Source organism: Mycteria americana, chromosome 8 (genome assembly GCF_035582795.1).
Source record: "Mycteria americana isolate JAX WOST 10 ecotype Jacksonville Zoo and Gardens chromosome 8, USCA_MyAme_1.0, whole genome shotgun sequence".
NCBI classification, from domain to species: Eukaryota; Metazoa; Chordata; class Aves; order Ciconiiformes; family Ciconiidae; genus Mycteria; species Mycteria americana.
The window spans coordinates 39,300,902-39,326,576 of record NC_134372.1 but is presented as its reverse complement, the minus strand read 5'-3'; the positions used below and the strand labels follow the sequence as shown (position 1 = coordinate 39,326,576).

General features: G+C 37.9%; 1 protein-coding gene across 3 annotated transcripts; it reads left to right on the top strand.

Moving 5' to 3' along the window:
* The first annotated feature begins 1,101 nt into the window (after positions 1-1,101).
* UBA2 (ubiquitin like modifier activating enzyme 2) lies at positions 1,102-19,327 on the top strand. Of its 3 annotated transcripts, none has more exons than XM_075510793.1 (17): positions 1,102-1,337; positions 5,212-5,295; positions 5,561-5,631; positions 6,776-6,840; positions 7,318-7,418; positions 7,581-7,702; positions 8,397-8,464; positions 10,829-10,950; positions 11,808-11,907; positions 12,442-12,602; positions 13,559-13,652; positions 13,745-13,857; positions 14,328-14,483; positions 15,050-15,146; positions 15,782-15,887; positions 16,644-16,780; positions 18,243-19,327. In XM_075510793.1, exons 1-17 carry the CDS (start codon positions 1,194-1,196, stop codon positions 18,422-18,424), a joined length of 1,923 nt encoding a protein of 640 aa, XP_075366908.1. In that variant the 5' UTR covers positions 1,102-1,193; the 3' UTR covers positions 18,425-19,327. The 3 variants fall into 3 exon arrangements, with proteins under 3 accessions (XP_075366908.1, XP_075366909.1, XP_075366910.1); XM_075510794.1 differs by lacking the exon at positions 1,102-1,337 and adding an exon at positions 1,776-1,958; XM_075510795.1 differs by lacking the exon at positions 1,102-1,337 and adding an exon at positions 1,967-2,011.
* The last annotated feature ends 6,348 nt before the right edge of the window (positions 19,328-25,675 follow it).

Sequence of the window (25,675 nt, the reverse complement as noted above, 5' to 3'; positions counted from 1 at the left end):
TACACATGGAAATTTAAGTGTAGAGATTGTTTCATGATTCTAGTTACACTGAACATTTGGGGAAGAAAGTAAAGGAGAAAGGTTGTCTTATTGCAGTTAGTTATATTGTTAGCATTCATCAGCCAAACAGGATCCAGTTTTTAGAAACTATTAGCAGTGAAGAACTTAATGTAGGCTTGATTTTAAAAAACAGATCTGCTTTGTTTTAACCACGGATGGGAAATTCACTGGGCAGGGGCTGAAAGGGCCTTGCTGTCACTACAGTCTTCCTGTGATGAAGGTTTTCTGTATGTTTTTCCAGTGAAGGATAAGTTACATTTGCATGGCTAAATGAGCTCTGACAGTCACACTGCTTTGGATGGGGAAAAGGGGGAGATTTTTGTTAGCGCTTTTGTTCTTGCAGGGACAGAATGATGGGGTAGGTACAGCACCTGCCTTGTTACCACAGCCTAGTGCTCGCAGGCTGATCGTGCTGCTTTAAAACAGTCTAAATTCTTCTGGGGAGTTCCCTGTTCATTTAGGCTAAATTGCAGTATTTTAATTGACTTAATGGAGGAGTAATTTAAGTAAGTGTCCTTAAAGCTTTTTGTACAGCTTTAAAAAAAACAAGGAAGGGGCTAAAATGATGGAACATGTGTGGAAAACGACTTTTTTTAAGGAAGAATTGTAGCTTACCCTGTCAGCTTCTAGAGGTGAGTCAGTTAACTTAGGCTAACATACATACATGCGTAAAAATCTTATGTTACTCCTTGAACACTGCCGGTGCTTCCCACGAGTGCTCGGCCTGCTCGTTTCCCCAGCTATGGCAGATAGCCCAGAGCGCACGGTTTGTGGGCCGAGCCCTGGCTGCAGCAGACAGACGAGGGCCGCCTTTCCCACGAGGCAGTGCCCCCGGTGCCGGGCCGGAGGCAGCGCCCAGCCGAGGCGGCCTGCGCCACCGGGCGGCGGCGGGAGCGGGGCTCGAACCGGGGGCTCGGTGCGCCCCGTCCCGCCCGAGCGCCGGCCCCGCTGCAGCCTTCCTGGGCGGTGCGCGGGAGAGGGCCGAGGCCCTCCCCGCCGGCAGGCGGCGCTGCGGGCGAGGTGGGCGGCTGCCGCTCTGGTCTCGCCCGGGCTCGCTGTCCGGAGTGCGGCCCGGCTGAGGAGAGGCGCGCGGAGTCGCTCCCTCTGCCCGCCGCCGTTGTTCGCCCGCCGTCATGTCCGTGCCGGTGTCGGGCCCCTTGCGCAGCGAGCTGGCGGAGGCCGTGGCCCAGGCGCGGCTCTTGGTGGTGGGAGCCGGCGGCATCGGCTGCGAGCTCCTCAAGGACCTGGTGCTCACCGGCTTCAGCAACATCGACGTGGTGCGGGCCGGGGCCGCGGCCGGGGCAGAGGCCGGGGCGGATGAGGGGCCCGCCGGCGGCGGCGCAGCCAAGGCCGGGGCAGGGGGGGAGGGGGGGCGGGGGGCAGGGAGTGGGGCGGGGGCCTGAGGGGGGCCGGGGCGGCGGGCGCGGGGGCGCCGGGGCGGCGCGGCCCCTCCCGCCAGCCGCATTGTCTGCGTGTTTTCAAACTGCTCCCGGCCCGCCAAAGCTGCCGGGCGAGGCTGCCGCGCCGCGCCGCCCCTGCCGCCGGGGGACGGGCTCCGCCACAAAGGGGCTGCGGCCTGCGGGCGCCATCCACGCCGCTGCCTCGGACGGGGCCGCCCCGAGCGGCGGTGCCGCTGCGCTCGGGCTCCCCGCCGGAGCGATCGCCAGGACGGGGGAGAGGGTGGTCTTCCCGCCGGCGGTCAGGCCGCCTTCCCGCCGGAGGTCGGGCCGCCTTCCCGGGGCAGCGGCGGGTCCAGCCGTCGCTCGGCGGAGGAGCGGCTGCGTCTCTCTGGGAGCCCGTAGATGGAATCTCCTGGGAAACAGCGGTGTGCCATGTTTGCTGCCCAGCGATTGCTCGTTAAAGTCTGAGTTGTGCCAAATGCCGCCTTTCCTAATACTGTGGGTAATGCTCCAGTGACGGATTGCAGCGAAAAAAACAAAATACGTGGGAGGTGAACTGTATTTTTAGATACCGAGTTGTAAAACTGTCAGTCTTAGAAGTCCGGTCACGATAGCTTCCTGCGGGGCTGTTGCTTTCGGTTTTGCTTCCTGATAGTAATCTCTGTGTATAGGAAGGGCAGAATTGAGAGGGTGGTAATGAAAACGGGATGGAGAGAAATACTATTAGCAAAACTCTAATTACCTAGTTTCCAGACCTTTATTAATTTCTTATTGTAGTTATGAAAAGTATATGGTTTTAAGAAATCACGGGAGTACAAATCCAGCTAGAGTGCAGGTCGGTTTCCTTGAATACGTTTTTACTTGTGTGTGCCTGGCCAGGAGTCACATCTGAGAGTTTTCTATGACAAGCTGTAAGCGGTTTGTTTTTACAGTCAGGCTTGTTGAGCAGAGCATATTAGAAACAGCTTTTATCTAAGACTGTATCAGCTTGTAGAAGAGTACGGCTACTGGTTTGCCTTGTTATTCATGCAACTCAGGTCCTTCTACTGAAATACTTTTTAGAACTTGAAGGATATGCTTAAGTGTAATTCCAAATTGTCCCTTTGATTTGAGTCTGCCACCGAGAGCCTATCAAATTTTAACATTGTACCATAACATTGTAACATTGAAGTAAACATATGCAGGAGAGTGGAAGCCTGCATTTTCTGCACTTGTTTTTTCCCCTCTTTTTTCCTATCTTACTATGTCATTTGTGTACTCCTGCAGTCCGTTATAATAGAAAGAATTTAGTGTCTCCTGACTTTCCAGTTAGTCATTAAGGATAAATCTCATTAGGGTATGCTTATTGTTTCACTTATTATAGGTTTCTTTTTTTTGTATTGTCTTTCAAGGCTGACTTGGTTGGACTCCATTAACTTAAGTACATGTTGGATCAGGGCCATCTTCATTTAAAAATATCATTGACAGTGTTTTATGCAAGACAGTAGCGTTTTGGTAACATATGGAGTGGGTGAGCAAAAGACAAGGCGAGAGCTAAAAAAGAATTGTTACGCAAAGAGGAAATTTGCTATTAGGAGAATAAATTGCTTTTGTCAACGTTTGGGATGTTGAGGGTTTTCCTTGGTTATTAAGTACTAACAAACTTGAACACCTGAAAATGCTTTTTATTTTTATGAATAAGTTATGAAATATTTTTTAAAACAATACTAAAAGAAAAATCTAGTAGTTTTGAATACCAGAGAACTCACAAATATGTGATTTCATTAAGTATACTTTCTTGAAAGGCAGTGCTGTTGTCCTCATGAATGAAGAACAAAATCAAATTACTCAAAATCCAAGTCTGAGTTAAGAACATGGATATATATTCTTAGGAAGTTCTGAGGCCTTTCGTTCTAACTTATAAAAATGGGAGCAGTATAAAAGTTACTAAAATAAGAGAACTGTTAAATTCTGATTATTCTTAGCTAGATTGAAGCTTCTGTTGACATCTAATGGTCTCCAGTATTCTCTTTGGAGAAAAACTTCCTTTGCTTCTTTTGGTCTTGGTAGTACTGTTTTCAGTTGTAGCTTATGTCACTTGTTATCCTCTCCGGTTAAAATACGAAAAGCTTTCTGAGTAGTGGAAGTTTTAACAGAATTATGCACTTAATCATTTTCACTTGAGGTTCTCGGGCTTTTTGCCTTTGGACTAAGCAAGCCTTCTGAGAGTGTCTTGCGAGAAAGGAAAGGAGACAGAAATGTGTTTTCAGGCAAATACCATTTTCATGAAAAGATACAAGACCATGGGTAGTTACTAGGATACTATGGGTAATAAAGATTGCCATTCTCTGCTTTATAATAAGTTTCTAAAACATTGTATATTGTCTGTTTGCTCTATATCCACAGGTGCTTTTATTTAGTGTTTAAATAAAACTCTTTAGCTTTTACAGTTCTTAGTATATTAAAACTTAATCCTTAAATTAAAAATATTCCCTTCAGAAAACAGGAAGTTTAATCTTGGAGCCTCGATCTCGCATGCAAAGGATCTTCAGTGAGAAGTGTGTGGCATACTTTTTTCCTTATTCAAGTTTGGCTAATAAAATTAAAAGTGTATGAGAACACCCTCAGTAGGTCATGTTTAAACTTCACGCTGCACAGTCAGCCTGATAGTACTCTCCATATAGCTGAAAGCGTTACTATGTTGAGTATGTCAGCATTATCTATGGGAATATGGGAGGAATATCTCTGAGGCTCACAAAAATTGTCTCCCCTCCCCTCCTAGTTAAAAATGTTAGGGACAGGAGAGGACCTCTAAAAAGAGTGGTTGATCAGAGAAACTGTTTAAATAAAGGAGAAGTAGTGGCAACAAAGGTAGGAATAAATCTTGTCAAAGTTCTAATTAAATCTTCTTAATTCTTGTGGTGGGGGTAAAGACATTTGAAATTATGATGTTCATGTGCATATATTAATAAATAGAAATGTGGCTGTTAGGGGAATTACAGTCATGTCATCCTTTGATGTTGTACATCACAGGTGTTCTGTGGTATATGTTTTTAAACATTCCGATTGCGTGATTGGATTTTTTTTTTGTAAGTAGACTTCATAATTTTTTAATATACACTTAAGCAGTTAGTCCTGGTGACAAACAGTAAAAGCTTTTGCCCTGCAGTGTATGAATTAGATGACAATGCAGCCCTCAGTTTACTGATTCAGTTGCTCAAAGCCATGTCCAAATATAAAGTAGAAGTACTAATTAGTTTGCTGAGTAGCCTTTCTTGGACCTTGGGGAAGTGTGGTACAGAGCCAGCATTTAGGGTGGTTAGTCCCATGTAGAGTCTGACCAATTTCTGCAGTATCTCCCCTTGAGTTTGTATGCTGTGCTCCTGATGAATCTCAGGAATCTTTATCCTACAGTAAATAGGACAATCAGTCACTGACTTTCTACTAACTACTGTGCATACATATCTCAAAACTCAAGTGCGTTTTCAGTAGGGACTCTTTCTTCAGAAAGTTGTTGTCATGTAGCCCTTAATTTTTGACATACAGTTCCATTGTTAGTAATTATTTAAAATGTATGGATTCCTGAAGATGGTTAGGTGATCACTTGTGCCTCCGCAGTTGCTATACTGCAGATGTAACACCTGTATGCAGGTCTGAAAAGGGGTCTGTAAAGCTTATGTATTTTGGTCAATCGCATTTGCTTCAAACTCTGTTAATAATTTCGTTCCTTTTATTTCTGTAAAAGTGAAATGGCTCTCTTGTGTGTTTATAGATTGATTTGGATACTATTGATGTCAGCAATCTCAACAGGCAGTTTTTATTTCAAAAGAAACATGTTGGAAGATCAAAATCGCAGGTGAGGAAAAAGTCAAAGCTCTAGTCTTACTTACTCAGCATTATTTTATGGACAGTGTTAGAAGCATGCCACAATTTTGTTCCTACTGTGAAGAGGTAAGTGTTGGTTGGTTGATCATGGCTATCCACAACATTTCATTATGAAAGTATTTAAATCTCTTAAGGTAGTCAACTTACTCGATACTCAACTGGTATCGAGTCTATCTTTAGAAGGAAGGAAGAAATAATAAGTGGTTTTTTTGTTTTTGTTTTTTTTTTATTTCTAGGTTGCCAAGGAAAGCGTGTTACAGTTTTATCCAGAAGCTAATATTATAGCTTACCATGATAGCATCATGAAGTATGTTTGTTTTTAAGCTCTAATTACATGTTTTGGTTTGCAAGTACTGTGTTATTTAAATGCTATAATGGTGTGCTTTAAGATATTTTGCAAAGCTACTGCAGTAAGAAGAAATAGCTGCAAATAAGAGACTACCACACACCTGAGTGGGAGTGTGGATTTTGCATGAGTTTTCGTAAGCCCTGGTAGTAAGCTGTAGTCATTTGCTTGTGTCTGTTTTTCATTTTATTAGCAACATTTACTATGTAAGTTTCTACACTGTAAGGATGCCCTGATGTCCTGAGCAATAATTAGATTAAAATAAATGTGAATGTTGAGTCTGTGATTAAAAAAATGAAGTCCTTTGTGTGTGTATAGGTAACTGAGTATTGTTTATATATGCCCAAAACTGTTAAAATTTAGTCTTTATGATCCATAACCAATGAGTACAAGATTATGTAGATTTTCATTAGCTGTTTCCCATGTTTTAATTTATATTTGTCCAGTTTATTAAAAATTTATATTCTGTAATATTAAGGTTTGAACTCTGATGTTGCTATTAGCCACTGAAACACTGACTCATTGCATCCTTCTCCTGAAACTGTAAAACCGTTAATCCTGTTTCCTCTTTACTCTCTCTTCTTTGCCACCTTCTTCTTTAAATCAGAGAAATGCAATGTAAAGATACTAAAGTGTCAAGATTTTAAAATCCCATGTCTTGGCTCCTAAGGGTATGGAGGCATGATCAAAACCAATTGAGCTATCACAGTATAATGAATTATCAACAGTCTGATGAGCTATGGAAATTACAGTGTGCACGTTTTAGCCTCAGCTGATAGTTTTTAAGGTCAGTTACCCACAGCTCAGCCAATTTACTCATTAGGTCAGAGCAGTATAATCACTTTTTCGTTGTCTGCCTGTTTCATTGGTCAAATTAGTACTAATTGCAATAGCTTCCTTCCAGCAGCATAAAATTCATGCTTTCACCCAGCTTTAAAATGGGCAGAAGACAAATGGGGCAGTTAAAGGCTAGCAGTAAATTTATAATGTGTGTGATTTATCACACAAACATCAGTCCACCCTTTGCATGTGTATAGTTTCTGTTGTGGCATAATTACCAACAACTTTGATATGCCATTTTGAGTATTGTTTTTCTTTTCTGTAGCCCTGACTATAACGTAGAGTTCTTCCGCCAGTTTACGTTGGTTATGAATGCTCTGGATAACAGAGGTGAAGTTTTCACTATGATTTTATATTGGACATGAAAATACTGTTGCTTGTTCATAGAAACAGAACTTTAATGTGTTCTACTCTTAGTACTTCTGCAATGTCAGTTAAATAACAAGTATTCTCTTAACCCATCTGTAGTTTAACTAATGCTTGTGTGCTTTACTAGAAACTTGAAAGTGTAGTTAGTGCTTTTACAGGTGTTTTGAAAGCAAACATTAACTGCTATGTTGCTGCTTTATGGGAACTGATGAGTATTGTGTGTACGTAGGTCACTTTATTCAGTTGAGTTTGCTATATTTAATAGTGTCAATGTATTTTGTGTTAATTGGAAAATGACTTTGTGAAAAAGGTGTAGTGCTCTATAATGAAATAAGGCAGATTAAAGATAAATGTTTGCATAGGAGGCTAGTTTGAATTTGGAGAAGTAAAACTTTTTTTTCTAATTCAAATTTTTCTTTAAAAACTCTTGATTTACAGCTGCCCGTAACCATGTGAACAGGATGTGTCTGGCTGCTGATGTTCCTCTTATAGAGAGTGGAACTGCAGGCTACCTTGGACAAGTAACAGTTATTAAAAAGGTTAGGTTGTGTATTACTCTTGTCACTTTAAGTTTAAATCATTGGCTATTTTAGACAACAGGGAGTTGGGTGTTTTGAGATACAGTTACAGTTCATCTGGTAATAGCATATACTATCAGTAGTCTTCACAGTGTGACAAGAAAATATTTCACTTTTCACCAGGGAGTGACAGAATGTTATGAATGTCATCCTAAACCAACTCAGAAGACTTTTCCAGGCTGCACAATCCGAAATACGCCATCGGAACCTATCCATTGCATTGTGTGGGCTAAGTATTTGTTCAAGTAAGTGATTTTTTTTAAAAAGAAGAAAATAGGTACTGTGCTTCACTCTTCTGGTTTCTAAACCTACAGGCAGAGAAATAAAGTGGACACACACTTTTGAGGGGTTTTTTGGGGGTTTGTTTTGTTTTTTTTTTAATGAATGTGGATTATAGCGAAAACCTCCAGTTCTTTGACCTGGGTTTTGGGGTGGTTTTTTGGGGGTGGGTTTTTTTTTTTTCTTTTAATGTAAAGATGGAAGGTTGGTTAGTACTTAGGCCTTGCTCTAATATGACAGAAAATCTGGCAGAGTACTTTGGCACAGCAGTGTAGGTTGAGGTTACTTTATTCTTCACCTCTGTATGGAGTTAACACATTTTTCTGGTTTAATGCATGTATTAACAGATGTAAAGCTTGCTGAGATCATGGAGGGGTTATAAGCAATGCATTCGGTACTGCAGCATAAATATAAGACTAGGTGAACTATTGAGCGAGTTAAGCAGAACTGTTTTGCAAAATTCATTTTTGTGTTGGACATTTTGTGTTGTCAGCATTAAGTCCACATGTGATGAATCCCAACAATTTAAAAAGCAATGTATGAACTGGCACTCTGATAGCAAGAATTCTAAAGTGGATATATATCTGTTAGCAAATATTTCAGTCTTTAACCAGATATGATGAAATTCTAGTGTTGTTGTTGTTCTTAATTATTATATAGCCAGTTATTTGGAGAAGAAGATGCTGATCAAGAAGTCTCTCCTGACAGAGCTGATCCTGAAGCTGCCTGTGAGTGTGATACAAGCTGGTAGCTTACCCTGTTACTGAAATGTTCTGTTTCAGAGATTATTACTTGTTTCTGTACGTTTCTTAAGGTTAGAGAGTTCAGCTCCATTTTCTTTTTAAGAGGATTCCATTTACTGTACCGTTGAACAACAAGAGTTTGGAGTGTGTTAACAGTAGTTTCCCTTACAGACCTTCATGTACACCGTGCATAATTTAGTTCCCTCATACTGCCACTTATTAGGTATTTGAAACAATTCCAGTGTTTTTTAGTTAACTTGATGCATACTGCATACCAGAGGTTTTTGCATGGAGAATGTGAAAAAAATACTCTCCAAAATTACAACAGTTTAATAGTTTCACCTGTCAGAACTGTGGCCCTTGTGGGCAGCCTAAAACATTATTAAAATGATTACTTCAGCTGTTGTGAAAACTTTTTAATACAGTCTAAGATGGGTCAGTGGCATTCACTAGTTGTTCTCAGACTGTGTTCTTCACAGCTGTTCTACCCACACTATTGATACACTTGGTAATTGTAAAGTTCCAGTTAACACATCCAGGTATAAGATACATGATTTAGATGAATGAGCTTGTATCTGTTTGGAGACTCCTGTTCCCTCTGCAGTAGACGGTCTTCCCCATGTGCACAGAAACCTGAAGTGAAAAGTGAGCTTGAAGTGCAAATTAAATATAACTGATCTTCACAGGGTGGCCTTTTTTCCCCTATGTATTTGGATTTGATGGAGCGCTTCCTTCCCTGTAGCTGGGAGGCTTGTCTTTTGAACTGAAGACTGAGAACTGAGTGATGTTTGTGGTCACTCTGCATTTTCCACTCCTAGCTGGGGGATTGCAAGGAAATACAGGGATTGTGTTTGAACACTTTTAGCCTGAAACACTTCAAGGTTAATCTACACAGGAAATATGCCCATTTTCAGTGAAGTTTTGTAGCTATTCAGTATTTTCCTGTAAGGACAAGTAACCATAGTTACTGTGAAGGTGAATAAGCATCATTGTTGCTCCTTTTGGATCCTTTGATAGATGAATGGACTTGGGAGAGGGAACTTAGAGGATCCTCCAGCTCTTCAGATTCTCTGAACATCAGCTAGTGATCACCTGACAGGTTGTTCCTACAGGAAGTGCAGAATGAAATAGCTGAGTGGCATATAAACTCACTTAAAACAACAGCTTGGAAGTGGAATACTTGGAAGGTAGCAGATACAATGCCACTTACTTAAACAAAGGTACCAGGGCAATTATAGGAATGCCTGACCTGTAGCCTCATGTCTGTAGTGAGCAAACTGTCCGTAATGATAATGTTGTTTAGAATCAGTGGACATACATGGTATATCAGGGAAGAGTCAATGCAGCCTTTGTGTAGGGAAGTGCCTTGCATAGCTCTGCAGGTCCTTTGAAGGAATCGGTCAAGCTGTGGACAAGCATATCTGGTTTATGCTGTTTTGAATCTGCAGGGGGCACTCAAAAACTTTTTGTGAGGAACCTGAAGGAGCTAAGCAGCCATGGGGAGGAAAAAGGATTAAGATCCTGAAGTGGATAAGCTACTACTTAAATGATAGAGATAAATGGAGACTAGAGGAGTGTCTCAGATTGGGGATGGGACCAGGGCTATTCAGCATACATGATTAAGCAAGGTCAGTCAGAATAATAAAGGTGAGGACTAACTGCAAAAAGTCGTAGAAAGCTTCACAATACAGAATGACTGGGCAATGAGACATTAGGTAGATTTGGTGCAGATAAATATGAAATGATGCAAATGATGCCTTGGTGAAAGGAGGGAAGCATTCACAAATTACATACAAAGTGATGGTCTCTGAGTTGATTTTTCTCATTCAGTCAACATGTTAATAGATAGTTTTATGAAAATATCAACCTGCTGCTTATTAGGAATCACGATAGCAATTGCTGGATGTGACTGGGAAAGAAACACAAAATTAATAGCCTTTGTATGCGTGGAATTTTTTTGCATAGGAATAACCAGAGGTAGGAAGATGATTTTTTTGTGTGTGTGTTGAAGTTCTAACCAAACTAAGACTATTCAGCCAAGAAAAGAGACTACTAAAAGGGGATGGTTAGAGATTTATGAAAATGCAACATCATGTGGAGAAAATTATTAGCAGAAACAGTGAACAATTGTTTCCTATTAAAGGAATTAGGTGACATCAAGTTAAATTAGTGAGTTGCAGTTGCAGAAGCAAACAGGAGTAGTCACACTGTGTCTAATTCAGCTTTTGTTGGGTGCAGTAAAGCCATTTTATGGTCCTTGCATAATTTTGGTTATTGACTCTAGGGGAAATACTTGGATATAATTTTCCTTTTTTTGAATTAAAATATTGGTTAACACTTTATTAATAGGGGAGCCAGCAGAAGCAGAAGCCAGAGCACGAGCATCCAATGAAGATGGTGAGATTAAACGTGTTTCAACTAAGGAATGGGCTAAATCAACTGGATACGATCCAGTTAAACTTTTTACTAAGGTATCTTCTTTACCCCAATAAATGTATTTATTTGAAGTGTATGAGGTGCTTTAAGTCAAAACCCAGTTTGGACACTTAATGCTAGCCATCAATTACCCAATTATGTTATGACTTCCACCAATTTTGCTGTAGCGTTGGTCTTTTACAACACTTGCTTGTTTTACAGCATTCCATCTGCATCTGTACAGATGGCTTCAGCAGCTTGTCCGTACTGTCCATACAGAAAAATCTTCATTCAAATTACTTTTAATATGGAAAGGTGAACTTGAATTCTGTAGGAGTTTCAGTGGGCGTAATCAGAACCAATCTGAGGACGTAAAAGTTATCAGTCATCTTCTGTGTATAATTAGGCTCTGGCATAAGAAAATACAAACTGGTTTAGGAGTTTTCCTTCCAAATAGTTGCTGAAAGTTGATAAATAGAGGAAATGAGTATAGAACGTAATATTGATAGGTAGTAATAACTTTACTTTGGAAGTGCATTGGCATGTAGGTAAGAATATCTCAGGGAGAGTATACAAAGAGCTGTAGTGATGGCTTCAGTAGGCACATGAACCCACTGTTTGGCCTATTGTTTCTAGATTTTTACTTTACTCCCCGCCACAAATTAATCAGAGCTGTGTCTGCTTTATGCAATAAGTGTTAGAGAATGGGGAATAAGAAGTTTTTTGACTCTTTATTTTTCCCGTGGAGTTTGATTTTTATTTGTGGTTGAAAATATTTTCAAGGAGACAATCAAAACTTCAAATCTAATGCTGATTTTTCGATTTCACAGCAGATGTGAAAATTAAGTATGTCTTTTTTTTCCCCTTTCATTTTAATGGGGGTTTTTTTGTTTGCTTTTCTAATGTTTCCTAGCTTTTCAAAGATGATATTAGATATCTGCTGACAATGGATAAGCTGTGGAGAAAAAGAAAGCCTCCAGTGCCACTGGACTGGGCTGAGGTACAAAATCAAGGTAATTGTCCCTCCTCCCACTGTATATTTGTAAGTCATACCTGCTGCTTGTTAATGCATCTCTGTTACATATATTTTCTCACTGTCACAGTTGAATACTGATAATGAACATATTAATTCTTTGCGATTCCTGGAGATCTTAAATTTATCTCTATATAGAAAACGTTTTTTCTAAAACTGTCTTGCAATTGTTATTTTAGATACTCAGTATTGGCTGTAGAAAATGCACGTTTCACAAAACTGCTGTCATCTTATTCTAGGAGACCTTACCATAAGCATTGATACATTTATCCCTGAAAGCTGCGTTTTGCTGTAATTTGTGCATGTCTAGGCGATTGGTATAAGTATAGCTATAGTTGCAGTTTTAAATGCAGATTTGTTGTAAAATGTTGGGGCTACTGTAGTTTAAGGATATTGTTCTTCAATTTAGAAAATATTTGATTTTGCTGAGATTGGAAAATTCTTAGGTCTTTGAGAGAACTTCTGTGGGATTTATAAGTATTCCTGATCTTAATTTTTTTTTCTTTTCCCGAAGAGAAAAACATATCTGACCAACAAAATGAATCCTCTGCAGTCTTGAAGGATCAGCAGGTTCTCGATGTCAAGAGCTATGCGCACTTATTTTCCAAGAGTGTTGAAACCCTGAGGCTTCACCTGGCTGAGAAGGGTGATGGAGCAGAGCTTATATGGGATAAGGTTAGTTTATCAAATACATAAGAACCAGTTATACTCTACATATGTAGTACTAATATTAATTGGACTCATTCAGTTTCATTCCAAGATAGTACTACTTGGAACAAAACTGTCTGGCACCTCACTGAAAGCACTTTCCATACGTAAACAAATATATACTTTAAACACTTTGTGTTTTGTAACTCACTGAGTGTAAGGATTTACTATTGTAATGTAAAATAACTTAATTCACCAACTTAAAAAAGCACAAATTCAGAAGTATTTGTCGTATTTTGATATTTGAAAATATTTTAATAATGCAACTTGATTTTGTCCTTTGCTCTAGCTTTCTCTAAAACATGCACTTATACAGTAGTTTGTAGCTAAGAGTTCTACTGAGTTGTACATGGTAATTAGCTCTGACGATAGGTATGTGATATATTACAAGTTTTGCTGAAGAAAAACAAGGAAAAAAATTTCTCTTTTAGCCCCAGAGATGGCGTAATCTTCCTGCAGTCAGTTGTCATTTGGCATAAGAACAAAAAAGTAGTCTGTAAATGTAGGGGGGACAAAATATTACTATTTTGTAATAGTATTACAAATAGTATTGTAATAGTATTACAACAGATAGTAAAAATATTTCTTCTTTCTGAAACACCAGTTTTTGAAACTGAGCATAAAACACTGTAAGGTTTTGGATTTAGACATCATTTGGAACATATAAGGCATTTGATTAATACTAATACACTAATTCACTAATAAAATACTAAGTACAATTTTTAAACACTTGTATTTAAAGTATTACTGCTATGTCTAAACATACCATCTGAAAGAGGAAGTATATTGACTTTGAAATGGAATATTGTACAGACTTTTTTTTTTTTAAACTTTCTGTTTTTAAGATTTCAGGACCCATGTGTTGCAAACTTTCCAATGAGTAATCTGATTTTTAAATACTTTTTGCATTAACTTCTTGTCAGGATGACCCTTCTGCAATGGATTTTGTCACTTCTGCTGCGAACCTCAGGATGCATGTTTTCAGTATGAATATGAAGAGCAGATTTGATATCAAGTGTAAGGATAAAATATAACATTTTATTTAAATAATTTAAGCTTCTCGTTTTCATTTACTGTTAAAAATCTGCATACTCTTGCTTATTTTGCAGCAATGGCAGGAAATATTATCCCAGCTATAGCTACTACTAATGCCGTAATAGCTGGTCTGATAGTGCTGGAAGGTTTGAAGATTTTATCAGGAAAAATAGATCAGTGTAGAACGGTAAGTGGGAATAAGATACTTTTACTTTCTTGTTATTTATTATTTAAAAGTCACATTTAACCTGTTTTGACTGTTGTGTAGTTTTACTGTCTCTCACTTGTTGCTTCAGTAGATTCTGAATGTGCTGGGAACTTTCAGCCACAATGAAAAGAGAAGTGGAAGTCTCAAGGATTATTAAATTCCTCTGATTTAACGAAAATTGGCTGCTGGACAGGAGAGAGAAGCAGACTGACATCACTTGAAACATGGTTGTTTCATGTTACACATCGATTTGGGAATAGCTGGTCAGTCAGCACAGGTGTCATTGCGGACTGGCCGTAATACGCACTTTCTCCTGTTCAGCAAGCATGTCAAAGAGGATTAGGGAACAGGACAACCTGTGAGACTAAGAGAATAAATCTGTAGGAAAACAGGTTTTATGAGTGCTGTTACTTACAGAATAACTTGTTTTATTTTTTTCTGTCCTCAAGATTTTTCTGAACAAGCAGCCAAATCCCAGAAAGAAGCTATTGGTTCCTTGTGCTTTGGATCCACCAAATCCTAACTGTTATGTCTGTGCAAGTAAGCCAGAAGTGACTGTGAAACTTAATGTACACAAAGTTACTGTGTTAACACTCCAGGATAAGGTAAATCTTGAATATTAGCTACAGCTGTCGTTTTGATTCTAATACTGTCCATTATTAAAGTTAGGTTTTTGTTCAATGTATTTTGACTGAACATCAGCTGTTTATATTTGCTCTACATTTTGTATTTCTCTCTTCTACAAAAAGACCTAGATTAGCCAGTGTGTTTCTTGCTCATGTGTGCTTGTATGTCTTGGGAAAGAATGTTTGTGGTTTGTAACTTTTTGGTGGTTTTAAAGCCTATTCATACTGAACAGCAAAAAACTGAATTTGTATTTCAGTTGAATAGTTCAGTAGCCACATTACAGTTGCATAGTCAAAACTGATTTGTAATTCTGTCATTTTATGAAGTATTCTAAAGAAATTTTTAGCGTATCTGAACCTGTAGGTTTCAGACAGCAAAAGTTGTAATTATTTTGTTCGTAGAAGTTTAAAAAAAGAAAAGTATAGGCTTTCAGCAGATGCCTGAAAATGAGCCAGGGTAAGAAAATCAACGTAACTCAAGGTTCATTCTTATATAAGTGTTTTTAAGTCAGATATTGATTAAATAATCGTATTCATCTTTTCAGATAGTGAAAGAAAAATTTGCTATGGTAGCACCAGATGTACAAATAGATGATGGAAAAGGAACTATTCTTATCTCTTCAGAAGAAGGAGAAACAGAAGGTACGCATACTGAAGCTTTTTAGATAAGAGTAGATAAAAACTAGGAAGAAACCAAGATACACAGAATGGAAGTATAACAAATGTTTTCGTGTTCATCCTGTAGACTAATATTTGAAGAGAACTGGATTTGCAAGTATTTTAAGTGGTGAAAGCACTAGCAAGAATAGCTAGTGGTGTTGTCTACAAGCCTGCATGTCCAGTTCAGCTTTCCTATATAAAGTACTTTTCACCTGGAGTGTCAGGATTCCTTTCAAGAATAGGTATTCAGCTATAAAAGCGCACCAGTTGTTTTCCTCTGTTTGCAAGTTGTGTTCATTTTCCTGTTCTTAGATTGTGGTCTTTTTGTGATGCTTGTAGGCATTATTATAATACAAATATTATCTCCAAAATGTTCCTAAATGTAATAATAGTGAAGTGCTTTAACATGATGCACGAGGGGTAAATAAGTCAAACATAAGTAGTTTTAACTCCTGATAGGCTTAAATGTCAGCTTTTACTTCACATGTAGCTAACAAATGTTAATCTTATGTTTCTACATAAAACTTCTGGAGTACTTGTTTCATCATATTTATTCAGGTGTAAAGGATCTTTATATACATAGCTGTATACACTGCAGTTTTTCACTATTTTTCTAGCAAATAACCACAGGAAATTATCAGACTTTGGAATTCGAAATGGCACTCGACTACAAGCAGATGATTTCCTCCAGGACTATACACTGTTAATCAATGTGCTTCATAGGTAAGGATTCTGAAATTATTATTTTTGTGTATGTATGTAGAACAGTTCCACAGGGGATTTCCCACTCAGAATTTTAAATTCATGAATAAAGCTCAAAGATTAAGCTGCGGAAAGAAAATATAGAGGTAAAAGAGGAACTGTTATTTTTCATGAATTTATAGAGTTTAGGTGTTTTTCCAGTTACTGTTGTAAAAAAAAAAAAGTTTATTTGAATAATTTGTCATTACACAACATAAAATACAGTGCAAAACCAAATTTACTTTTGGGGCAGCCAGCAAGCGAGAAACTGCCATCTAAAAAACAAAATTAAAAAAGGCAAAACCCCCCCAGCCTGCTGGTGTAGTAGATCCTCTGCTTAACTACCTGTTTTCAGACACGACAATGCAAATAGAAGTCCCTTTGAAATAACTTGTGTGTGTATTTAACCCTGGATAAGTAATATACATATTATACACGGTAAATTAACACACTGCACTTAATGAGAATAGGAATGTGACATTGAGGAAGAAGGGTAAGCTTGAGTAACGATTTTTCTCATTCCAAAGCATTTTAAGTCATGGCACTGGGTGGAACAGTGTTTGTGAATAGAGAAAGCATAAATTATAAAGGAGGACTGAACATGTTTTCCTCTTTTTTAACGTTTTTCTCATTTAGTCATAGTTGCAGGGTGCTCTAATACTTGAATGACATACTTTGTGAAAAAACCAGTTTTTTATTTTCACCTGGTTGTTTAAAAGCATATGGATTTTTCTGCAGTGAAGACCTAGAAAAAGATGTAGAATTTGAAGTTGTTGGTGATACCCCTGAAAAAGTTGGCCCTAAACCATCAGAACCAACATCCAAGAACATTACCAATGGTAGTGATGATGGAGCGCAACCCTCAACATCAACAGGTAAATAACAGTAGTCAATATTAAATATAACAAAATAGTCTTTCAGTAGTGCAGTCCAATTAAAATAGTTGTCTTCAGTTTTATGACTTAACTTTGCCAACATGAAATAAAAGGCATTTAAGTTGCCTCTGTATATAAATATAATATTAAATAGAAAAATGCACATTTACAGTTGTTACCAAATGCACATTTAAGATTGTTACAAAGGTTTATAGTAAACACACCTTGAAATTATATTACTTAATTCGCGAGGACTTGGTGGGTGTCAGCTTAAGTGCATTGTTTGCACAGTGATTTAAATAAAGTTAGACCATTCTGCCTGATGGTCACACTATTGCTTGACAAAAAAGAATCAACCAAATTTGTCACTGTCTCCCTACAGATTAAAAATTAATTTGTGGATGTCTTTGATCATGTTTTATTTTTTTAATTTAAGAAGATGTCTTTATTATCTGCTTACAAAATAATTATTTTTCACCTGTCAAGCAAAGCATGGCAAGAAAATAGTATTTGCTATCCAGGAAGAAGTACTATTACCTTCCTAATGTAGGGTGTTTCTGTGAACATACTCAAAATAGTTTAACTCGAATGAATATGGGATGCTTAAGCACTGAAAGCTAATGTACTGGAAACGTCATACTGTTTTATAGGAATAACATATGAATCCAAATACTTTTGACATGAAAGTTAGACACCTGTAGTTCTGTCTTACGCTTTTGGTTGGTGTTCCTTTGCCTGTCAGATGGTGCTATTTAAGATACGTGCACAAGTACGTAGTCACTTCCACTTGCCTATTGTTCAGGAGAGATTAAATGTTAAGAGTATTGCTACAATTGATCTCAAATTATATCTTAAAAAAATAGCATAAAATTAGTTTTTACAGTGAATTTGTACTTCAAAACAAACAAAATCCACTAGGATGTCTTTAAAGTTCATGTTTGGTTCTATTTTCCCTTCTTTATACTATCCGTTGTTATCCTTTAGCTCTTTAAGTCTGCCTACCCTTCCACTCCTCCTTCTCTTTGCGTGTTCTCTCTCTCTCTCAGGGGGCATGGCTTCTAGTGGGAGTTCTGTTGAATGCACTAGTGAAAGAGAGGCTGGCCTACAGCTCAGTGTGTATAAAAGTTCTTTTCTCAAGGACTGCTGAAGATAGCATGTAATTCTTCTATTTTGTACATGCAAAAAAAATTGTGCTAACTAATGTATTTCCTGTATTTTTGGGTTATTTCAATATTTTCCATATCTCTAGTGAAGAGGGAATAACCATGTGAAAAGCCCATTTTATACCAATTTTAGAGAAATTCAAAATATTCTTGCAGCTGAATGACAAAGAATATGGATAAAGAATGCTCCACAATGTATTTGTTGTATTAGACACATTCTTATTTTTATATATGAAACTTGGTTTGAGAGTAGACTATCTTTACAGTATCCATTTGAATTAAAAACGTGTATTTTGCAGCTCCAGATCAGGACGATCTATTGATTGTTGATTCTGAAGATGAAGGTACTTCAAGCAATGTTGATGATGATATGGAAAACAAAAGCCGCAAGAGAAAACTAGAAGATAAAGAGTGCATTAGTACAAAGAGATCGCGTACTGAGCAGACAGAAGAGCAAGATGAAATTATAGCATTAGACTGAACATGCAAATGCCCCTTGACAAAATGATTCAGATAATGTAATACAGTAACAGCATATTATGTTGGGATGTGAAAAATGTCTAGAACTAGACTAATTTTAAGGCCTTTATTCCAAGTGAATACCAAACCGCTGGCTTAAATAATTTGTGTCCGTTTCTCTTGATGATAAAGCTCTCATCTCGATAGACTCATTTCAGAATTTTTTCCATATTAATTCCATATATTAAATGTAGTAAAAACATAGTTTATAAATATTTACAGATAAGTATTTGCTTAAACAGTCATGGAAAAAGCATGTTATTTTTGTGTAAATACCTTTTAGGTATAATTCAATAGGACAAAAAAACTACTCTCATTTACTTAAAGGGTCACCATTGGATGCCCAGATTTTGAGTAACTACATTTTTATTTTTTGCTTGAAGAAAAAATATTTTTAGCCTAGTCCTAAACATTTTTCACACCCTGAACAAGTAAAGAAGAAAATTCAAAGCAAATTAGTGCCATGTTTTAACAGTGTTCTTAAACTTCAACTGGCACTATGTACATTACTGTAAAACTGTTAATTTACTCAAGTTTTTCAGCTCGTACTGCCTGGTATGTCAATGTAAGAAGCAAATTTTTGTGTATTGTTACAGTTTCAGGTTATTTATATTTGATGTTTTGTAAACTCAGATACTACTACTATACTGTACATCTGATGGACCAAATAAATGACATCTGAAATACTTGCTATATTTGCTTGCACAGTCCAAGTTTATGCTGACTTATGGGATTTTACAATGTATAGCCTTCAAAAATTACTGTATTATTTTCATTTTTCTAAACATAACCTAGTAGTACAGAACTTAAGCTTCACTTGTTTGAGGTGAAAGGGGAATTTTTTAATAAAACTTTTGTGAATGTTTTTTTTTCTTGGACAATCAATTATTGGCCTCTTCAGTTGGAGCATTTGCACCACCACACGCATGCTTTCACCACCTCATGCCTTCAGAAAGAAGAAAGCACTGGTCTTTTATACGTTACACTTTGTGCATAGGACAAAAAGAGCAATGTTTTAGAATCAGTATCTTTAAGTCTACTGCATTCATTTAACTATTTTGGTAGCTTTCAGAACTATCAGTATTGATTCTTAGAAGACATTAATCAGCCACTTCTGTCACCGTACTGAAATTATGTTCTAACTTTGTGTTAGTGAACCAAAACTGCTTCTATTCATAGATAAGTGTGCAGAGTTAGTCTTACAGAGAAGAGACATGGAGCAGACAAGATTTATTCTGTTACAGTTTGCAAACTGACTGAATAAGATGTTAACTGTGTAGAAGGAGAATGTAAAAAAAAAACCAGAACCAGCACCTTTTTAGGTTTTGGTTCCTGCACCTGGTTCTGTCTAGTACAAAGGCCAGCTCTTCATCAGTGTTAAATGGCTGGCCAATGCGGTACAAAACTACGATTCTATGATGCAATTAATGTTTTATGTCTTCTTTTTAGGTAGTAATAGTCATATGCAGTGGCTTGCTTGGAGGCATGATACTCCACTGTGAAATTAAATCCTTTTGAGTTAGTTGCTTCTTGACCAGCATGAGTGAAGACTGAGAGGTAAAGATGTAAATAAGAGGCATTACAGAAAGGATTTTCAGTGCTACAATAGGAAGCTTTTATAGTTCTTGCCATAAACAGTTGAAGCACGAGAATTTAATAGGTCTGATTACATCTTCCAAAAATTAAGGCTGACATTTGCTTTTTAAGCTTTACTAAAAAATAAAAGTATTGGTTTATTAAATCAGTTGTCCAATAGTCTATTATCTGTGTAAGAAGATGTGCTTCTCATTGTGACATGACAAAGGTTTATCTAAGCTGGTGGCATGTGTAATGGATAGTGGGATCCTATCTCCCTCACTACCCGAGAAATTTCCCTGCTTGCACTGGTCGGTACTCGGGAATTTGGCTTTCGAACTCTTTTGATTATTTTTACAGTAGAGAATGTAATTCTGGTAACTTTATTGCATTAGTTTTACTGAAGTTGCGAGTGTTCATGACTTAGAAGTTGAGTGGTATATTAGCTGAATCAAAACACAACAACAGATTTGGGGGTAAAAAAGAAAAGAGGGGGGGCTGTTCAGTCTCACTGGCTTCTACTCCTTATGTTATTAGTGTTAACAGCATAAGATGACAGTACTCAAATGATTTCTTAAAGTTTTGGGATGCTGCTGTCCAAGAAGATTGATGTAATAGCTTCTCGGGGCAGTAGACAACTCTGTCGATAAGGCCAGACTGCAAAAATGCTCAGAATTAACCAGGCATTGTGTCTTAGCTGGGGGGGTACCACTGCAGGATACTGGTTAGGTTAAGGTTTAGAGAAGCATTAAGTAATTTTAACAATGCATCATCATTTGTTTTGCAGCATGAAAGGTAGTCTAGAACTTAACTACATAAGCAATTACATCTTGATGTATTTAGATGTAGTTGTGCTGCTTTTGTCTGGGTAGTAAGTAGTTAGATGGCAAAAAATGCTCCCAGATCCTTCCTGTAAAACACTTCAAACTGAATGATATTTAATATATTTTCTTTACACAGGCTGCTTCTGTAGAACATATGACAGGCTGTTCATATAGTGTCAGCTGTTCTATTCGGTTCTTGTTAAGTTTGGCAATACTGAATGAACCACTAAAAATGCAAACTGCTTCTGTGCTAAATGAAAAACTGCCTTTCAGAACTGATGGAGTATGAATGTCCTTAACTGGCTACTAGTCACCAACACTGTATTAATGTAGAATTTTCCAACTTAAACTTTGTCTTGCCCTTGAGAGCAAATTATAAATTGAAGCATTTATTAAGCTTTCAAGTAATTAAAAAAAAAAAAAAAGCCACTTTTCAACTGACAATTTGTTCAAGTCCTAATAGCAGTAATATTGATATGGAAGTAAGTGTAGTTGGAAGACACAAGGTTTAAATGTTAAAATGGAGGATAAATTCTTCCCAGTGCCTTAGCTTGGCAACCCTGATGTTGGGTCTGTCATCACTAACAATTTTTGAGCAAGGCTCATTAAATCAATCTACAAATTGCTATTTGCAGTGATACAAATTGGCTCTTCTGTCACACAGCATTCTCGAGTTGTTTGTTTACACTGATGCAAATTTCTGTAACACAGATAAGCTTTTCTGGCTGCTTTTCATAGTAACAATTCATTCTTGACACTTGTATTTTTTATTTACTTAGTGAATTTGAGTGCCATGTATGAAAAGGACAAGAAAAATAGTGGAATATTTTAGTGTAGTTGAATGCAGCTGGGAGTGTATCTAGTATCTGTCTTTGTATGCTATTAGTTCAATATCCTTTTTCTGCAGTGGAGCATGGAAAGGAATATTGACCACCATTGACATACAACAGTTAACTAGAGATTCATTAAGCTGCTCTGACTTACGGTGAAGAAATTTGTACTGACTTTCCCACAATCTTATTGTTAAAAAAAAAAAAAGGCAGAAGTGCAACCTATCTGATTCTCAAAGCATCTAGAGAATCGCTCTGAAGGGGCAATTAATAACCATTCAGGAGAAAGAACTTTGGGGGCCATGATGGCACTTGTACCAGCTCATTCCCTAAAGAGCAACTTTAACCTGTAGATAACCATGTAATGTTTGTGGTAGTTCTATGTGACATTTTCATTTTACTTTATGAAACCATTTCATTGTTGAACCACAGAGAGAAATGCATGCTTTCCTGGCCTGTTGACTCTTGACAGCTGGCAAGCAGACTGATGTGCCATTTCAAGTTCTGACCTTTACGACAAAGACCTCTTGCTAATCATTTATGAGATACCAGAAGATAAAACAGGCTTGTGTTCAGTTCGTATATACCATTGATATTACCCGCTTCAAACCTTATCTCTACTTCCCCAAAATTGTAAATTTGGATTAGAAAACTGAATAAACACTAAATTAAAGAAAATAAATTTGTTTTTTCCCTGTGTTCTGTTTCTGTGCCTATAGGTAGAGGTATTTTCTTTCTTCTCTTTGCAGCTATAAGGACAATCAAGGCCTTCAATTTTGTGCACCTAAAATACTGAACGTGCAAGAAAGCAGAAACTAGGATCAAAGTAACACAACAAATCTTATGCAGGTCAGTCATCTGTTTTTTGCTTGCCTGAGATTATTTCTGGACTAATGTCTAAGCAGAATGGTTACAAGGAACATACACCTACAGACAAAGGAATAGGAGGGGGCGGCAATTTAATGCTTTGATTTGGAGGCCTTGATTCTTCTTTAAGGGAGGAATGGGATGAAGTAAATAAATGTACTCCTAGATATAGCTTGAAAGCAGTTTATATTCCAAGAAGAAAATTGCTGTTTAAATACTTGTCATTATCTTTCTCATCAGCATACTTCTTCACTCCCATGAGAAAAAGTGAGAAATTTTCAGTACGATTTCCTACAGAAAAGATACTTACAGAATTGCTCTGCCAGTCTTCTCCAGCAACATTTGAAGGTACTCGCAAACATTAAGCAATTACATCAGTGATCTCAAAGCTACTGCAAGTCTACAAGTAAGTGGCTGTTGATAAGCACAGAAGTGCTTCTGCGGTAGCACTTGGCCTTCTTCAGTGTGGTACTAACACACCTACCTGCTGGTGGGTCTGTATGCAAGTCCACATGGGAGTTTGCTGCGTTTCGTGCATCTAACCAGTGATAACTGGAGCTAGCAGGAGCGTGCTGGGGAAAAGAGGGTGGCTAAGATACCTAACTAGAAGCTTAGGAAGCTGCTAGGAGCTGTGGATATTACAAAGGGGATAGAGAGAAGGCGGGAGGTAGGTGGGCCTGGGAGAGAATTAAAGATGTTGGAGAGGAGGCATGCCAGAGACAGAAGAGCACTGACAAGTCTATTGAGGGATGTAGGTGAATATGGTGGGAGGAACCTGGAGGTACTGTATATAGTGGCTGAGGAGTGGGGTACGTCCTGTAGCAATGGGAGAGCTCTATGGGACAAGGGGGGTGACAGGACTGCAGCATTATTGGGGATTTGGAGAGGAGGTTACAAGCTGGAGAACGCAAAGGATGGGAATACAGACCGGTAGACTGGCCTTCGTTAGTTCCATTGTTTACGAACACCTCTATACTTCTTGCAAATTTGCTCATTATTTTCAGTTAAGAAGTGTTATCTCTACAATACCATTTTATATGGAAAATACCATGAAATGTAAATGTAATTGGTGTTCTCAACAAACCAATGTCCTCTTTCTTCTGAAATGATCCTTCTCATCATAGCTGAAGCGTGCTGTAGTGTCAGGTCAGGAGGTCAGAGCTCGTAGCCTGCCTCATTTCTTGAATGGGTATAAAGAGGCGCATACAGTTAGCCTGATACTTTTCATCAGCAGAGAATGAGGGGGCACGTGTAGAGCACTCTGGCCCTCACGCAGTGTTTCTGTTTTTTATTAAATGCACTAATGCTATCTGACTTCTTTGCCAGATGATGGTTTGCAGTATTGTAATCAGGACTTTCTTCTTATCACGTCAAGGTAAATTTAGCTCTGTAGAGTCCCAAGTTTGTTTTTATATTTCCAAGTCTCTGAAATAAGAACCTATATAACCTAAGACCTCCTTAAAAGTACTAAGTGGGTACACTGCTAACTGAGCTGGCAAACTAAATTATGTATTTATGCAAATGTATGTGGCTGCTATTAAGCTAACTCATTGTATTTGAATATACAGTGATTATGTCCTGTGATTGCAAGGAAGTATGACTAAGGCCATGTGCAGTCTCCAAAGTATGAGCCAATAAACTCCTTTGGCCAGAAGTGTTGTTATCTGAAATATGCAAGAGAAGTGGAAGATGAAACTATAAAAAAAATAAGACACATAAATGGTGTATTAATCGTAAGTGCTTGGGCATATGTTGGCTGCCTAACCTAGAACGTTCACAAAGTGACTGTTGTGACTGGAATTTTACAGGGTCTGTCCCAAGTTATATTCGTGCAGCACAGTGAATAGCTGCATTTGCAATGAATAAGAAGAATGTAAAAAATGTTAAAGAGTGTTTTACTGCAGATTTAGAATGAGAAATGACCTGTAAGCCTGCAGAGTAGTGTTAGTCGAAAATATTTTAAATAGTTGTGCCTAGCAAAGGTAGCCAAGCAAAGGTAGCCATTCAAATACAATGTGTTCTGTCTACCAGAAGATGGTGCCCTAAAACACATTCAATAATTTCAATTTTTAAAACCTGTGATCAACTGCAAATGAGTATTTTTAAAAACATGTCAGAGCAAGGTGATTTGCAAACAAATCACTGAAGTCCAAATACATATTAATATCCAAACTTCATATTCCAAAAAGCTTGCTTATACTTCAAGTTATCACAACACAAATTAACATACAGGACCCAAACAAGCAAAACAAAGCAATATAAAACACAATACAGCTACCAATTGAAAGAAAAGAAAAACTGCAGTCCCCCCTCCCACAATAAAAACATTCCTCAGCATAATTTTTGTATGAATTTCACAAGTTTTTTGGTGTTTTGTTTTGTTTTTTAATGAGGCTTAGAACAGACCAGAGAAAAAGAGTAATTATTACATTCCTCACCAAGAAATCAATCAGTTGTAAAACTAGAAATCAGAGCAGTAAATCCCTGAGTAATAATAAGTCTTATTTACCTTGTGGACTTCAAGGTATAATTTCATTGTTTTCTTAATGTTGGAGACAAGGAGGGAAATTGCAAAAAATCAGGTAGCATCCAATTCAATAAGCAGATCTGTGGAGCAGCTTCAAATTGTTAAATTGATAAAGTGAGACAAGGAACTCCCTCCTGCATTGTGTTAGTAAAACCACGTCTGATACACACACACTGCAACACAAGTCAGTGGGATTTTTGCTATTGTCTTCAATAGGGCTAAAGTTTCACCAGTGAATTCTTACATTTACAGATTCTCTGCTTTGTTGGTAGTAAACTGTTTGCAACTCAGGGAGACAAAATCCCCAGCAGACCATCAGGTCTCCCTGCCTGGTGGCGTGGGTAGCATTTCCTTGAAGGCACTGGCAATTAGAAGAAACAGGAGTGCACTGCTTGTGAGGCCCAGCCAGCCAATATTCACAGATCAATAACTCCACCTGGCTCTTTTGCTCCCTTTAAGTCTTAGACAAAGGAGTTTATTTAACAGAAGCAGCTGGCTTTCCTTAATATCTGATTTACTGATATAACTTAAAATCAGGCGTAAGGACTACCACACCAAATTAAGAAATGAAGTTCAGCTTTTATAATACT

Bases quoted from the DNA above. Each gene is read 5' to 3' on its own strand.
- UBA2 (XM_075510793.1), top strand. From the start codon at position 1,194: ATGTCCGTGCCGGTGTCGGGCCCCTTGCGCAGCGAGCTGGCGGAGGCC. The intron at 10,951-11,807 runs GTATCTTCTTTA...AATGTTTCCTAG, and splicing joins CAGTTAAACTTTTTACTAAG to CTTTTCAAAGATGATATTAG. The intron at 13,858-14,327 runs GTAAGTGGGAAT...TCTGTCCTCAAG, and splicing joins AAATAGATCAGTGTAGAACG to ATTTTTCTGAACAAGCAGCC.